Consider the following 18234-nt stretch of genomic DNA (forward strand, 5'->3'; position numbering starts at 1 on the left):
GAAGGTACCATGGTGTCTTTCTCACTGGTTCAGATTGACCGGCAGACCCCTTACCTTAAATTATGTAGTTTGGCAGGGCAGGTAATTATGAGTTGTGGGAAAGATCCCCCAGGGAAACTTGTCAGGTTAAAATTGGCTTGTTAAAACCAACATTCATTTTTTTCTTTAAAACAAAACGTTAATTTCAGATGTGATTAATATGTTGTAAAAATTGCATTTAGATGAGTCCTATTATTTGTCTTTTGCAGTAGCTGATTTTTTCCCCCATAGCTGTCACATTGTTTCTTCCACTCCAATAGAATTATAGACACCTCTATGGCATCATCTATTCAAATTGGAAATGGTCAATACAAAGATCAAACAGTTTGCATATCAACCAAAATCCATTTGCTGAATCTAAAATGTCATCAATAAATGTTTTGAAATATCAAATTGAATATTTGACGAGCAGTTGAAAACAACGTTGGCCAGAGCTCACGTATTGCCAGCATTCTTTTTTTCAAAATTACACTACCCCAGAAAAGTCTGATGTAAGAAAAAAAAATAACTTTACCTCCAAGGCGCGGTGGGAACCCCAGGCCAAAAACAGCTCCAATATCTCCTTCAATTGGATTACTTAATATTTCTTCTTGCAGACACAATACTGCCTCATTCACAAATCTCGACACCAAACGCATTTGAATATCTTCATCTGTGGAACTACGGTGAAAAACAAAATTAGTAAGCTTCTTTACAAAATAAAGACCCTATAAGGATGATTCCTCTGACGCCAACTGATGAAATTAAGGACAATACCAAATTGAGAGAAAATATATAATATTTCCAGAATTAGAGGCAGACGCCAAGATGGGGAAAAATTTAGATACCCATAAAATAGGATTGAAATATAGTGAGGGGAAAATTAAAATTGAGAGCCTTATTAGAGAGGGTGCAACACTGGAACCTCCTATTTGGGACTGATGTGGGGTAAGTGACTGAAAGAATACGTCTCCTTGAAGATCAGTATGGGGTTTTTTTCTGTCAGAGTTGGGGGAGGTGTTTATATGAATATTTCCCATCTGTTGCTACTGAGGAGAACGTCATGTAAGCTCCGGAATTGAGGCATAGGAGTTGTGATGTCTGACATCAGATACAATTTACTAAAGAGGAAGTACTGCCACTATTAAAGTGTATAAATCCCCACACCTTGCAAGAAACTAGGAAGGAAATTAAGGAGGCCCTTGCAAAAATACTGCATCACCTTTCACCATAGATGGTGGAGGAATTACCTTATTGTGGTATACACAGAATCATGAGGGGCATGGATAAACTGAACACCAACAGTATTTTACCCCAGGGTAGATGATTTCAAAACTAGAGAACATAGTCTTAAGGTGAGAGATTTAAGAGGGACCGACTTTTTCACAGTGTTGTTCGTATCTGGAATGAACAGTTGGAGGAAGCTATAGAAGCAGATACAGTTGCAACTTCTATAAGACATTTGAACCGATATATGGAAAGGGCTTAGCGTTCTATTAGCCCAATGCAAGCACATGGACTAGCCCAGTACGACACTTGGTCTGCTTGGACAAGGTGGGCTGAAAGACCCGTTTCTGTGCTGGATAGCTCTAGGACTTCAAATATTGTATGAAACTGTTCAATTTGTTCCTTGGACAAACTTACTGCGATAGGAAAAACATGGTGGCTACCTGCAGGTTTCTACATCTAATAATTAACAGATGAAAACTGTATTTAGAGCCAGTTGTATTTAAACAAATTAAACTTCCACTTATTGACAATTTACATTCACATAATTATTTTAAGGCACTTCACAGGGCATTGACAAATATATTGGAACTAGGGAACAATAGCAGAGTAAGAAGCATCTTAATGCAGGGGTGGAGGAATTTGCATCTTAATGTGGAGGGGTTGAGAAATTTGTGAGATAATTCCGGAGCAAAAGGCTCAGCAGCTCAAGACATGGCCATTAGCAAATTTGCAGATGACACAAAGCTGGGTGGCAGTGTGAGCTGTGAGCAGGATGCTATCAGAATGCAGGGTGACTTGGACAGGTTGGGGGAGAAGGCATATGAAGTTTAATACGGATAAATGTGAGGTTATCCACTTTGGTAGCAAAAACAGGAAGGCAGATTACTATCTACATTCAATTCAATTCAATTCAACTTTAATGTCATCGCACAAATACAAGTATCAGTACAACAAAATGCAGTTTTGCGTCAAGTTGGGGAAAGGGGTGGTACAATGGGATCTGAGGGTCCTTGTATATCAGTCTATGAAAGTAAGCATGGAGGTACAGCAGGCAGTGAAGAAAGCGAATGGCATGTTGGCCTTTATAACAAGAGGAATCGAATATAGGAGCAAAGAGGTCCTTTTGCAGTTGTACAGAGCCCTAGTGAGACCACACCTGGAGTATTGTGTGCAGTTTTGGTCCTCTAATTTGAGGAAGGACATTCTTGCTATTGAGGGAGTGCAGCGTAGGTTTACAAGGTTAATTCCTGGGATGGCGGGACTGTCATATGCTGAGAGAATGGAGCAGCTGGGCTTGTACGCTCTGGAGTTTAGAAGGATGAGAGGGTATCTCATTGAAATATATATTATTAAGGGCTTGGACACGCTAGGCAGGAAACATGTTCCCAATGTTGGGGGAGCCCAGAACCAAGGGCTGCAGTTTAAGAATAAGGAGTAAGCCATTTAGAACAGAGACGAGGAAACACTTTTTCTCAGAGAGTGGTGAGTCTGTGGAATTCTCTGCCTCAGAGGGCGGTGGAGGCAGGTTCTCTGGATGTTTTCAAGAGAGAGCTAGATAGGGCTCTTAAAATAGCAGAGAAGGCAGGAACGGGGTGCTGATTGGAGATGATCAGCCATGATCACATTGAATGGCGGTGCTGGCTCGAAGGGCCAAATGGCCTACACTCCTGCATCTATTGTCTATTGTCATGGGGAGGGGTGAAGAAATGAAAACCAGTGAAGTATTTAATCTGGTGTAATGGGGTCCCTGGATGGCTGAGGGAGAAGGTAGAGGGACAAATTACACCTCCTACGATTATTGGGGAAAGTACTTGCAGAGGGGATGTTTTTGGTGGGAAGGAATGAGCGAACCAAGGAGTTGCAGAGGGAGCAGGTTCTACAGAAGGCAGAACAGTTTGGGGTTGGGAAGATGTTACCTGTGGTGGCATCATGTTGATGATGGCGGAAATGTCAGAGAATTATGCATTGGATGCAAAGGCAGGTGGGGTGATGGATAAGGACCAGAAGAACTCTATCCTTGTTCTGTCTCCTGATGGAACTGAGAGCAGAACTAGAGGAGACTTGGGTGCGGGATCCATCTGTGGCAGCGTGGGAAAACCATGTTTACTGAAGAAAGGGGATGTTCTCGAATGGAAAGCCTCATCTTCGGAGCAGATGTGATGGGGATGGAGAAAGTACAGGAAAACATTTTTGTAAGAGGCAGGGTAGGAAGAAGTGTAGTCCAGATAACTGGAACTCGGTGGATTTGTAGTAAACCTCACTACTAATTTCCATCCTGCACTTAAATTCACTTGGATCATCTCCCACCCATTTCTTGATCTCACCGTCTCCATCACAAGAGATAGACTATCGACTGACATCTATTATAAACCTACTGACTACAACAGCTATCTAGCCTACACTTCTTCCCACCCTGCCCCCTGCAAGGACTCTATCCCCTACTCCCAATTTGATGTCTCATTTTCACACCTTACCCTTTCTTATCTAAGTGTGTTCCTCTCCCCGACTCTCAGTTTGAAGAAGGGTCTCGACCCAAAACGTCAACCATTCCTTCTTTCCAGAGATGCTACCTGTCCCACTGAGTTACTCCAGCATTGTGTGTCTATCTTCAGTCAATACTCTGTCCACATGATGGAGACAGAGAGATCAAGAAATGATGTCCGAGATAGAATAAGTGAATGTGAGGGCAGGGTAGAAGTCAGTGGTAAAATTAATTAATCAACGAGTCTGCACGGGTGCAGGAGGCAACCCCGATGCAGTGATTAATATAGCGGAAAGAGAGATGGGGATGGTGTCAATATACATTTGGAACAAGGAGAATAATAAATACTAAACTGTTTGATGTAACAAACAAAAAGGGAGGTATAGTTGGGGCTCATGTGAGTGCCCATGACTATACCGAAGAGGAGGTACTGCCTATATTAAAGAGAGGAGTCAAAAGTGCGAGGACAAGTTCCGCCAGTTGGAGGAGAGTGTTAGCAGAGGGAAACTGATTGGATCTCTGTTCAAGGAAGAACTCAAGGGTATTGAGTCCTGGTGGGGGACGGAGGTGTAAAGGGACTGGACATCCATGGTAAAGAGAAGGCGATGGAATTGAAGGTTATTGAGGTGTCTTTGATATATTTGAAGGATTCATAAAATATTTTGCATTTTACTTACGTTTCAGGGTTTGAAGGGATTTTGAAACGTTCCATTATTTCCTTAGCACCTGGATTCAAATTTTTGGCCCTTACACCTGGCTGGTAAAGATAGCAACCTTTGCCAGCCTTACGGCCTGAAAAAGCAAAATTAAAAGTGGATTTGAATCCATTGTTTCCAATAAATATATGAACCATGAACATAAATGGTACTACTTTATTTATATTTTTAATTTTTAAATTGGGCATCTTCGTATACCACTCATCTAACATGAATAATTCCTCTTCATAATAAACCTAATTATAAATTCATAAAGTCATCTAATAATTTTCTGTGTGAAAGGAGAAGATTACATGAAATGGAAGAGGCAACAGAGAGGAAAACCATGGAATGATGTAGCTCTGACAACAGAGTTTCTCAGAGCTAGTAGAAGTACAAAGAGAGTCGTAGTCAGTCTTTTTCATGAATAAGCAGTGAAAGATTGTGTTGTTAGGAAAGAAAAAGGATAGAATTCACTTATTTTTGTTGTATGAACAAAAGGTTTTAAATAGAAATAAATGATTTGATCATTTGAGTACATCATAAGCTGCTGCGATAAAGGTAGAGGATCAACATTGCAAAATGATAACAAAGGAAAGTGCAAAAAACTTTATTTGATAGCTTGCAGTAAAGTATTAGTGTAAACCGAGCATTGATATCAATGCAAGGACACGGGAATCAATTTAGGATGTCAGGAACAGTATGATTTTCTTTGGAATGACAGTGACATATTTAAGGATGAATATATAGTTAACAGATTCTTCCAAAAACAATAGATGCAAAAAATTGTTATAAAAGCAACAGCAAAGAAAACTGGAAAATAAACCAGTTGGTCAATTATGAAAGAATCGGCTGATATTAAGGTCCAGATTTATTCTGGATACAAAACAGAACCTTAACTCCAAAACTTGACTGTATATTGTGACACAGTTAGGTGCAAGGGGAATCAAACAATTGTTAAATAGACACCAAGCAGGAGAGAAGGAACTACCCACTATCCAAAGCATACCACCTCTTATGTGAAACACGGTGGTGGGGGTGTTATGGCCTGGGCATGTATGTCTGCTGAAGGTACTGGCTCACTTATCTTCATTGATGATACAACTGCTGATTGTAGTAGCATAATGAATTCTGAAGTGTACAGACACATCCTATCTGCTCGAATTCAAACAAATGCCTCATATGTATAAACACTGCTGTAATTTCCACATGGTGAAACCAAAATGTAAAATGACAATGTGCACTTTAACCACGTGATTTTTTTTAAAATTACAAATCTCAAATTGTGGAGTACAGAGGCAAATAAATAAATGATGGGTCTTTGTTCCAGACTGTGGAATAAAGATCCAACAAATTATGGAGGGCACTGTATTATAGCTGATTTCACTTACCTAAAAATCCCTTCTCGACCATAGTTTTTAGTATTTCAACATTTCCACCTGCCATTCGAGAGCCAAAGACTCTCCCCAAATCCTCTGCAACATGCGCTGCTACATCAACACCAACCTCATCAATCAGTGTGGCAGTGCCTACAGGAAACCCGAAGGCAGTTGTGAGTCTATCCAGTTTCTCTGGATCACCAGTTTCCTAGAAATGTACATGGTTTGCATATCAGGTGCACATTCCAGAGAATGTCACGGTTAATGCACACTATATATTTGTTGTATTGCATCATAACATTATTTTACCAGATGGAAATATTAGGCACATCTATTCAGTTCCACACAGTTTTGGTTCAACTAATATAGAGAAATACCATAAACAGCCTTCAAGAAAAATGTATCGTCAAAATCCCCCAATTTTTGTCACCTTAAATTGAATAATTTTCCATTATTTGCTGGAACAAATATGTTACTAGGAATACTAAAATAAGATTATATTGTATATGACATTAGTTGCTACAGTTTTTTTAAATATTTAGTCACATGTAATCATCATCAAGTACATATCCTATTTTTTGATACAATCCCTAAGCGGAAACACCCAGCACAGAACAAAAGTCACAGGATTTAATTTTTCTGTGAACATTTAATGTTTGGTAATATTAATTATGGCTTTGGATAAAAAATGTTAAATAGAAATATTTTAATTTAAGAATAAATGCATGTAAACATTTAGAGCAAGGAACACTGTTACAGCAGGGTATATAGTATATAATATATAGCATATATTTTCAATTGTTTATATGTTATGTTATAAAAGTAATAAAACTACCTGAATTAACCTTGATATAGTGTCATGGAGTCAGAGCTTTGAAATAGCACCTTCTGCTCAACGTGCCCACATCGACCAACATGTCTCACCTACCTGTCACATCCATGTCTCTGTGTAAATGTTGCTTACATGCTGCGATAGTACCTGCCTCAACTATTTCCTCTGGCAGTTTGTTCCATACACCCATCACCCTTTGTGTGAAGTTATCCCTCAGATTCCTATTAAATCTTTCCACCCTCTCCTTAAATATAAAAACATAGAAAATAGGTGCAGGAGGAGGCCATTCGGCCCTTCGAGTCAGCACCGCCATTCATTGTGATCATGGCTGATCGGCCCCAATCAATAACCCGTGCCTGCCTTCTCCCCATATCCCTTGATTCCACTAGCCCCTAGAGCTGTATTTAACTCTCTCTTAAATCCATCTAGTGACTTGGCCTCCACTGCCCCCTGTGGCAGGGAATTCCACAAATTCACAACACTCTGGGTGAAAAAAGTTATTTCTCACCTCAGTCTTAAATGGCCTCCCCTTTATTCTAAGACTGTGGCCCCTGGTTCTGGACTCGCCCAACATTGGGAACATTTTTCCTGCATCTAGCTTGTCCAGTCCTTTTATAATTTTATATGTTTCTATAAGATAATAATAATAATAATAATAATAATAATACATTTTATTTATGGGCACCTTTCAAGAGTCTCAAGGACACCTTACAAAAATTTAGCAAGTAGAGGAAAAACATGTAAGCAGAATGAAATAAATAGTAGAGACATGACTAGTACACAAATTAAAGACAGAACTCAATTCAAAACACAATATGAGGCAATTCAAGCACAGATGAAAAGGGAGGGGGACGTGGGGCTAAGTATAGGCAGAGGTGAAGAGATGGATCTTGAGGCGGGACTGGAAGATGGTGAGGGACACGGAATTGCGGATCAGTTGGGGGAGGGAGTTCCGAGCCTGGGAGCTGCCCTGGAGAAGGCTCTGTCCCCAAAACTGCAGAGGTTGGATTTGTGGATGGAGAGGAGACCGGCTGATGTGGATCTGAGGGACCGTGAGGGTTGGTAGGGGGAGAGGAGGTCAGTGAGATATGGGGATATCAGTGAGATATATATGATATACAAGATCACCTCTCAACCTTCCAAACTCCAGTGAATACAAGCCTAGTCTTTTCAATCTTTCCTCATATGACAGTCCCGCCATCCCAGGTATCAATCTCGTGAACCTACACTGCACTGCCTCAATCACAAGGAGGTCCTTCCTCAAATTAGGAGACCAAACCTGTACACAATACTCCGGATGTGGTCTTACCAAAGCCCTATACAACTGCAGAAAAACCTCTTTACTCCTATGCTGAAATCCTCTTGTTATGAAGGCCAACATTCCATTAGCTTTCTTCACTGCCTGCTGTACCTGCACCAACTTTCAGTAACTGGTGTACAAGGACACCCAGGTCTCGCTGTACCTCCCCCTTACCTAACCTAACCCCATTGAGATAATAATCTGCCCCCCTTGTTTTTGCCGCCAAAGTGGATAATCTCACATTTATCTATATTATACTGCACCTGCCCACTCACTCAACCTGTCCAGGGTACCCTGCAACCTCATAACATCCTCTTCACAGTTCACACTGCCACCCAGCTTTGTGTCATCTGAAAACTTGCTAGTGTTACTCATAATTCCCTCTTCCAAATCATTAATATATATGGTAAACAGTTGCGGCCCAAACACCGAGCCTTGCGGCACTCCACTCGCCACTGCCTACCATTCTGAAAAGGACCCGTTCACTCCTACTCTTTGCTTCCTGTCTATCTACGTCAACACCCTACCACCAATACCATGTGCTCTAATTTTAGTCACAGGGCTCCCATGCAGGACCATATCAAAGGCTTTCTGAAAGTCTAGATACACTACATCCACTGGATCCCCTTCATCCATTTTACTTGTCACATCCTCAAAAAAATCCAGAAGATTAGTCAAGCATGATTTTCCTTTCATAAATCCATGTTGACTTGGACCAATCCTTTTACTGCTATCCAAATGCCCCTTATTACCACTGGGGTGAAGGAAAGAGCGTTCACGTCGCGGCCCTGTTTCAACCAATCTTTCCACCACCACGCACAAGATGCACAAGAGGCGCAAGACAGACACCATTGTGCAGATGCCGAGAAGTGTGTTCAGCTCTGGCTGAACAACTTCTAATCTTGTGTGTGGACTCGATAAGAAGAAGAAGAGATTATTACCACTTTAATAATTGACTCCAGCATCTTTCCCACCACCAAAGTCAGGCTAACTGGTCTGTAATTCACCATTTTCTCTCTCGTTTTCTTGAAAAATGGGATAACATTAGCTATCCTGCAATCCACAGGAACTGATCCTGAATCTATTGAACATTGGAAAATGATCACCAATGCGTCCACTATTTCTAGAGCCACCTCCCTGAGGACCCTGGGATGCAGACCATCAGGCCCAGGGGATTTATCATCCTTCAGCCCCATTAACCTACATTAATACTATTTCTCGCCTAATGAAAATTTCTTTCAGTTCCTCTACCCCCTTAGATCCTCTGTTCTCCAGTGCTTCTGGGAGATTGTTTGTGTCTTCCTTAGTGAAGACAGATCCGAAGTACCTGTACAACTCTTCTGCCATTTCCTTGTTGCCTATAATAATTTCACCCATGTCTGCCTTCAAGGGACCCATCCTTAACATATCAAACAAAGCTTTTACTGTCCTTCTTAATATTCCTGGCCAGCTTCCCCTCGTACTTAATCTTTTCAGCCCGTATTGCCCATTTTGTTTCCTTCTGTTGTCCTATGAAAGTTTCCCAATCCTCTGGCTTCCGGCTACTCTTTGCTGTGTTATACATCTTTCCTTTTAGTTTTATTCTATCCCTAACTTCTCTTGTCAGCCACAGTTGCCTCCTACTCCCCTTAGAATCTTGTTATGGCCTATGACCCCTGGTTCTCAATTACCCTATGGGAAAGGCTTTCTACATCTACCCGATCTATTCCTTTCATGATTTTGCACACTTCTATAAGATCATCTCTTATCCTCCTGCGATCCAAGAAATAGAGTCCTAGCCTGCTCAATCTATTCCTATAGCTCAAGGCTTTGAGTCCTGGCAACATCATTATATATAAAAATAAATATAAAAAAATAAATACAAATATATAAAAATATAACCATTTATAACAATGTACTCGCTCTCAATGACAGCAAATGGTCCATCTCAAATTTTCATCCCCATTTTGCTGAAAGTCGAACAATCATGCTAGAGAGTATAGGCCAAAGTGCAAATGACCCTCGAATAATGTGCCAGATTACCACTCCACACATGGACACACATAGACAGTCATACATCATGAAAAAAAGGCCCTTCACCTACTGTCCCTGCTGACCATAAAGTACTCATTTTACATTAACCCTATCCTAATTCAATTATTTTCTCTCCACATTACCATCAACTTTCATAAGATTCTATCATTCACCTACATACTAGGCAAAATTAACAGTGACCATATAACTTTTGTATCTTTGAGATGTGGGAGGAATCTGATAGAAATCCGTGGAGTTGGAGGAAAAGTGTGTAAATTCCTCACAGATGGCACTGGAGGTCAGGATTGAACTCAGATCACCAGAACATACAGATGTGGGCAGCATACATACTATGCTGTCCTTGGTCTGCTTTGGATGCTGTTGATTATTAACCATAAAATGCAGACTGGCTACTAGACTTTGCTCATGAGCAAGATCAGTGCAGTTTATCTAATAGACACTAATCTGTTCTGACAAATAGTTTAGTTTAGAGATACAGCACAGAAACAGGACCTTCGGCCCGCTAAGTCCGCAACAATCACCGATCCCCACACTATCCTGTACACTAAATACAATTTTTACCAAAACCAATAAAAGGGCCTGTCTCACGACGATTTTTTCGACGACTGCCGACATCATTGACTGACGTATCATGTCACCGAAAAATTTACGGCGTGACGTGATGATGTATTGACGTGCGGTGTTTTTTCAAGTGTCGAAACATTTTTTTTTGTCGCTGCTGGATTTTGAAATGTTCAAAATCTTTTGGCAACACATATATGACGCCGGCAGTCACCGAAAAAAATCACCAAGTGGGACAGGCCCATTACCTATAAACCTGTACGTCTTTGGAATGTGAGAGGAAATCGGAGAACGCATGCGTTCGGGGGGAGAATGTGCAAACACGTAAAGACAGCACCACTAGTCGGGATCGAACCCGGGCCTCGGGCTCTGTAAGGCATCAACTCTACCGCTGTGCCACCATACCACCCTTAAGGGGACCCAAAAAGAATAAAATCTTAACTGAACCATTTTTGCATTGGTCTTAAATCAATTGCCTGTCAGTCTTAAATATCCACTGGCACAATCATTACTTTGTAAGTTATATCCAAAAGAATTTTTATGGTGATAAATTCATCTAACTGCTCCACAATCGAACTGTACTGTGTTTCTTAGGCAGTGCATAGTTTGAAAGTTAAAACTGAATAATTTCACGTTTAAAACAAAGTTCCATTTATTATTAATAATTAATTAAAAGTCTTCTCCACAATTTTTGTACAGTCATAAACTTAACAATACACTAATATTAAATTGCGAAAAAATCTCTTATGGAGAGCACCAGTTTTAAATGAATCCAACACAATCTAAACAAACCTGCAAGACTCTGAGTGCTTCAGCCAATGTAGGTGCAAGACATCTTGTTGTATAAAATCCAGGGCCATCCTAAAGAAAATAAAGTTAATTTTCAATTATAGAAGAATGTTTTTATAAAAACTACCCCTTCGAACAAAATGGTACACAAAGTATATTCTTGAGTAATCAACCTCCTTCAGAACAAAAATAAACTTGCCACATTATTTTTTGAACATTCAACTGTTTTATAAAAAGAAAAGCTCCCATGTCGGGGTTAGCACAAGAATAAAAAAACATTGTTCAAATTAACAGAATAATTGATCATTGATCTTGTTGTTCTTCAACAATCTTACAGGTCACAAAAAAAATCTAAACTATGCATTACAAAATGGAGCTAGGTGATATCTTGTAAAAGGTAATAGATTGTTTCACTTCTAGACAATAGGCGCAGGAGTAGGCCGTAGGCCCTCCGAGCCAGCACCGCCATTCAATGTGATCATGGCTGATCATCCACAATCAGTACCTCGTTCCTGACTCTGCTACCTTTAAGAGCCCTATCTAGCTCTCTCTTGAAAGTATCCAGAGAAGCGGTCTCCACCGCTCTGAGGCAGAGAATTCCAGACTCACAACTCTGTGTGAAAAAGTGTTTCCTCATCTCAGTTTTAAATGGCTTACCCCTTATTCTTAAACAGTGGCCCCTGGTTCTGGACTCCCCCAACATCGGGAACATGTTTCCTGCCTCTAGCGTATCCAAACCCTTAATAATCTTATGTTTCAATAAGACCCCCTCTCATCCTTCTGAACTCCAGAGTATACAAGCCCAACCGCTCCATTTTCTCAGCATATGACAGTCCCGCCATCCCGGGAATTAACCTTGCAAACCTACGCTGCACTCCCTCAATAGCAAGAATGTCCTTCCTCAAATTAGGGGACCAAAACTGCACACAATACTCCAGGTGTGGTCTCACTAGCATCCCATACAACAGCAGAAGGACCTCTTTGCTCCTATACTCAACTCCTCTTGTTATGAAGGCCAACATGCCATTTGCTTTCTTCACTGCCTGCTGTACCTGCATTGACTGATGAACAAGGACCCCTCAGATCCCGTTGTACTTCCTCTTTACCCAACCATTTAGATAGTAATCTGCCTTCCTGTTTTTGCAACCAAAGTGGATAACCTCACATTTATCCACATTAAACTGCATCTGCCATGCATCTGCCCACTCAGCCAACCTGTCCAAGTCACCCTGCATTCTCATTGCATCCTCCTCAGTTCACACTGCCACCCAGCTTTGTGTCATCTGCAAATTTGCTAATGTTACTTTGAATCCCTTCATCTAAATCATTGATGTATATTGGAAATAGCTGCGGTCCCAGCACCGAGCCTTGCAGTATCCCACTAGTCACTGCCTACCATTCTGAAAGGGACACGTTAATCCCTACTCTTTGTTTCCTGTTTGCAAACCAATTTTCTATCCATGTCCGACCTCTGCCCCAATACCATGTGCCCTCATTTTGCCCACTAATCTTCCATGTGGGACCTTATCAAATGTTTTCTGAAAGTCCAGGTACACTACATCCACTGGTCCTCCCTTGTCCATTTTCCTAGTTACATCCTCAAAACATTCCAGAAAATTAGTCAAGCATGATTTCCCCTTCGCAAATCCATGCTGACTCGGTCCGATCCTGCTACTGCTGTCCATATGTTCTGCTATTTTATCTTTTATAATTGACTCCAGCGGTGTCAGGCTAACTGGTCTGTAATTCCCTGTTTTCTCACGCATTTCTTAAAAAGTGGGATAACATTAGCTACCCTCCAATCCACAGGAACTGATCCTGAATTTATAGAAAATAGGAATATTATCACCAATGCGTCCACGATTTCTAGAGCCACTTCCTTAAGTACCCTGGGATGCAGACCATCAGGCCCTGGGGATTTATCAGCCTTCAGTCCCATCAGTATACCCAACACCATTTCCTGCCTAATGTGGATTTCCTTCAGTTCCTCTGCACCCCAGATCCTCTGGCCACTAGTAGATCAGGAAGATTGTTTGTGTCCTTAGTGAAGACGGATCCAAAGTACCTGTACAACTCCTCTGCCATTTCCTTGTTCCCCATAATAAATCCACCTTTTTCAGTCTTCAAGGGTCCAACTTTTTTTCTTAACTATTTTTTCACCTTCACATACCTAAAGAAGCTTTTACTATCCTCCTTTATATTCTTGGCTAGCTTACCTTCGTACCTCATCTTTTCTCCCCGTATTGCCTTTTTGGTTATCTTCTGTTGCTCTTTAAACATTACCCAATCCTCTTGCTTCCCGCTCATCTTTGCTACGTTGTACTTCTTTTATTTTTATACTGTCCCTGACGTCCCTTGTCAGCCACGGTCGCCCATTGCTCCCCTTGGAATCTTTCGTCCTCTTTGGAATGAGCTGATCCTGCACCTTCTGTATTATTCCCAGAAATACCTACCATTGTTGTTCCACTGTCATCCCTGCTGGGGTATCTTTCCAGTCAACTTTCTAGCTCCTCCCTCGTGGCTCCTTAGTCCCCTTTATTCAACTGTAACAACAACACCTCCGATTTACCCTTCTCCCTCTCCAATTACCCGTTTTCCCTCTCCAATTGTAAACTTGATCATATTATGGTCACTACCTCCTAATGGCTCCTTAACCTCAAGTTCATTTATCAAATCCAGTTCATTACATAACACTAAATCCAGAATTGCCTTCTCCCTGGTAGGCTCCAATACAGGCTGCTCTAAGAATCCATCACGGCGGCAATCCACAATCTCCCTTTCTTGGGGTCCAGTACCAACCTGATTTTCCCAGTCTACCTGCATGTTGAATTGTCCCATAACAACCACAGCATTACCTTTACTACAAACCAATTTTAACTCCTGATTCAACTTGCACCCTATATCCAGACTACTATTTGGGAGCCTGTAGAAAAGTCCCATTAGGGACTTTTTACCCTTACAATTCCTTAGTTCTGCCCATACTGACTCCACATCTCCTGTTTCAATATCATCCCTTGCAAGGGACTGAATTTCATTCCTCACCAACAGGGCTACTCCACCCCCCTATGCCCACCTGTCTGTGCTTGAATATTCAGTTCCCAGCCCTGGCCCTCTTGCAGCCATGTCTCTGTAATTCCCACAACATCATACTTGCCAATTTCTAACTGAGCCGTCCACTTTATTTCTTATACTTCACGCATTCATATACAACACTTTGACCTGGGTATCCACCTCCCCGCTCACAATTTGCCCTGACCTTACTCTCTTATCCCTTGTCGAACTTTCCTTCCCATTAATTCGGGAGTCTTTTGTAACTTTTCCTGTACTCATTTCCCCTTCAACTGCATCTTTATAATCCCAATTTTTCAATCCCTCCACCCCACTATTTAGTTTAAACTCACACGTGTAGCACTAGCAAACCTGCCACTTTGACCATTGCAACATGCACAGACTATGATTTCATGAATCATCAATCAATTCAGCATGTCCTTCTTTAGTGGTTTAAGGAAAAAGAAACACTTAAAATGTCACACTTGCCAATTCATAGAGAACCAATTCATTGTATTTTGACAATGAACACATGGTAATTTACACGTCTTTCTTATTTGTTACATTGATAATTTCATCATATTGTTAATCACATCTGGCATGGGAGAAATCCTGTGCCCCATGCCAATCAGGTCCAAAAAGCAGCTTTCCCTGGGCTGAACCATTATCAACAAGTAGCTTCAGACATGCAAACCGATAAACAAATAAAAAGCCGCAACAGCTAATGGTGGTTTTTGCAAGATTTACGTGCACCATTTATGACCCAATCATGTCTATTCAGTCCAAACTACTTTCCCCAAAGTGAAAGGAATCAGTTTGAAATGCACAATATGTTCACTTTAGCACATCCACTTCCACTGACAGTCTGAAAGTATCGGCCATTTATCTTATATTACAAATCTCTCTGACTCCGTTCTCTTAATAAAGTTGTCAATTAATCATTTGTTGACAGGAACCACTTGACACAAACCTAATAGATTAATAGTCCAAACCTCAGTGTAAAATTGGTTAAACGATAAATTATTCTTCCTTTCAGGAGATAAGAATAAATCTTGTAACTATTCATTGCTACAACGAGTTGAAAAAGTATCCCCCCCCCCAAATCGAAGCACATTTACATTAAATTACTATAAATGTCATGTCATTAAAAATTATGATCTAACCAGTTTACAAAATGACCAATAAAAATAAAACAGTGCAATATCTTACACAAAGAAAATACTGATGTGGAAAACTGGCATTAATTTTACAGATTCAAAATTACCCCAAGTTATTTCAACGTGCAGCAAGGATCACAACTATGGACATTGAGATTGTGCCATTTTGTCTTTTTTTTCCTGGCATGTAGATAATTTAGAATGAAATTGAATAGTGATGATAAAAGAACAAGTTTAGGGATAAGTTAAACTCACATGCACCACAGGAGCCAAACAGTACATGGAATATAATTTCCTACTTGATCTGCCAAATTTGACTTCTTGCTGCACATCCCTGCAATTTGGCTAATCAAATTTATTCAATTCAATTTAAAATTCATAAGTAAGGTCAACGATCCAAAACGATACTGTCTGAACAAATGGGTATTTACAACATGTTTGGTTTTCAAAACACAAGCTGCAATATTTCAATTTTTTTTTTAAACCAGGAAAATATTTGTGTTAACCATGCCTCCGATTGAGAAAGTTATTGGGTTCAGGTTCCACCTCGGAGCATAAATTCAAGCTGGCGTACCAATGCAGTACTGAAAGAGAGCAACCTGTGCGTCATCTTTTGGGTATTTAACTTGCCAAGTGGATGAGTGACATCGCACTCATAGATCACCCTGGTGTCATGATCAATATCTGGCCCTCACTTAACAAAATGTAAATTACCACTTCTTTTAGACAATGCTGCTTATGGCAATGAACACAAATTGGTCACCATTTCTTACATTTCAAAACCACTTTGTTGGTTGGAATTCACTTTCCAATGATTAACAAGCATAAATGACACACCTGAAAATGATGTATTTTATTTCCTATTTTATAAAAAGAAAAGCACCAATCTGGGGTGCAAACCAAATAACAATTATCGTCATTTTATTGGCATTATATTGGTTTATTATTGTCACGTGTTCTGACATAAACTGAAAACCTTTAAAAAATCAAAAATTCTCATAGAAGGAAAAATTTGCCACATATCAGAGCATAAGCTTACCCCATAGTTTAAGATTTTAAACAGCTGATGATACCGAACCTTACGCTGCAGATGAAACAAGAATTACCTTAACTACAATGATTACTTTTCCCTGTTTAAGGCCAACTGTTACAGCTGCTGCAGTTGTATCTTTTGAGGTTTTATCCGTGGTGATGATTTCCAGTAACTGCATCTTATCCACAGGTGAGAAATAGTGCATTCCAATTACCTGTGCATGAGAATATGAAGGGGAAATATTTAGAAACTCTTACTAGTAAACCCAAAAGGATGGCACCCGTTTTATATTTTAACATTTAACCAGAGTTTTTGAAATATAGTGACAGCATTCAAAAAACGAAGTAGTGTACAATTCTTTTCAATAATGGACAATTAACCTCATATCACGGTGTAAGAATGGTTCGGTAATAACAAATGATTGACACTATACTGCTATTGGGAAGCAGGACTATTTATTTAATACATTCATATTATGCAAGTTCTCTTATGAACCAACCTAATAGAAAAATAAATTATGTGTTTACCTGGATTTCAAGAAAACATTTGACAAAGCTCTTTGTGTCAGGTAATCTTGGCTCTTTATATATGTGGGTTAACACGCACATTCTTTGACTGAAAATTTACTTGTTGATTGAATACAGTTGTATTGCTTATGCAATAAACTGTTTGAGGAGCATTTGCAAAATATAACTGCAGAAAACAGCTAAGACTTTCAGAGAGACTTGACAAATTGGAAACATGGTCTTCGATGAAAGGTGGGTAAATCATAACAGTGATATCATGGAGGTAGATTATTACTTGGAAATATTTTGGATGCAGTCAACAAGAACCTTTTAGCCAAATCAGTTGCTAAAATTGAATACCCAAGTAACTACAGTAATTATTCTGAACAGGAGTAATCTTAAAGTTGAATTCAGAAAAGACCAAAGGGGAAACTTAGATTGATAAAGTTGATGTAAAAAAAACACATCTTACCACATATAAGAGGCAGTGGTTAATCAAAATCAATTAGATTAGTGCATATAGCATTAATAGGCACATGGACTTCACAGGTTAAGAAAAGCCTTGAGATTATGGTTTCAGAGAAGGACATAAAATAATCCAGTAGTTATAAATATAACATAGGGGAAATGCTGTACAATTTGATCACTGTTTTAAAAGTAGAAAACAGATCATGGAGAGATGTAATTGGTGTATAAAATTCAGGTAAACATAAGTAGCAGAGGGGCCGAGATATTGGAGGTATTGAATGAAAACAATTGAAAACTTTCTTGGCAAGTTGCACTTTTGGACTTCACTTCTCAATCAATCAATCAATGTTGTATTCATTACATACACATATAAGTGCAGTGCAATGAATTTGCCAGCAGCGGTACAATCAAAAAAGAACATACAATGCACAATAAAATTAAACACAAACATCCACCACAGCATTCTTCACTGTGGTGGAAGGCACAATTTCTAGGTTGATTGGACAGAGAATGAAGGTTAATGAGTTGAAGGGACAAAAAAAAGTGTGCTTTGAACTCACTAGCTGAGTGGGATGTGATGGCTGAGTGGTATATACCGACTGTTATATTGTTCTCAAGGAAGAATAAGAAACGGTTGCCTTGAACTGCTGCACTCCATGTCATGAAGATGAATTTTGACAGGGTAACAATTAAAGGGCAAAA

General features: G+C 39.9%; 1 protein-coding gene across 2 annotated transcripts in view; it reads right to left on the reverse strand.

Moving 5' to 3' along the window:
- LOC129697175 (trifunctional enzyme subunit alpha, mitochondrial-like) overlaps window positions 1–18234 on the reverse strand; it is a 60428-nt gene that overhangs the window by 706 nt on the left and 41488 nt on the right. For both annotated transcript variants that reach the window (XM_055635485.1, XM_055635484.1), the window contains exons 15-19: window positions 16632–16772; window positions 11324–11392; window positions 5817–6012; window positions 4408–4522; window positions 554–699 (exon numbers count right to left, since the gene is read on the reverse strand). In XM_055635485.1, coding sequence (XP_055491460.1) covers window positions 554–699; window positions 4408–4522; window positions 5817–6012; window positions 11324–11392; window positions 16632–16772 — 667 coding nt within the window. The remainder of the gene's footprint in view (window positions 1–553; window positions 700–4407; window positions 4523–5816; window positions 6013–11323; window positions 11393–16631; window positions 16773–18234) is intronic.

This window comes from Leucoraja erinacea, chromosome 5 (genome assembly GCF_028641065.1).
Source record: "Leucoraja erinacea ecotype New England chromosome 5, Leri_hhj_1, whole genome shotgun sequence".
Lineage (NCBI taxonomy): Eukaryota > Metazoa > Chordata > Chondrichthyes > Rajiformes > Rajidae > Leucoraja > Leucoraja erinaceus.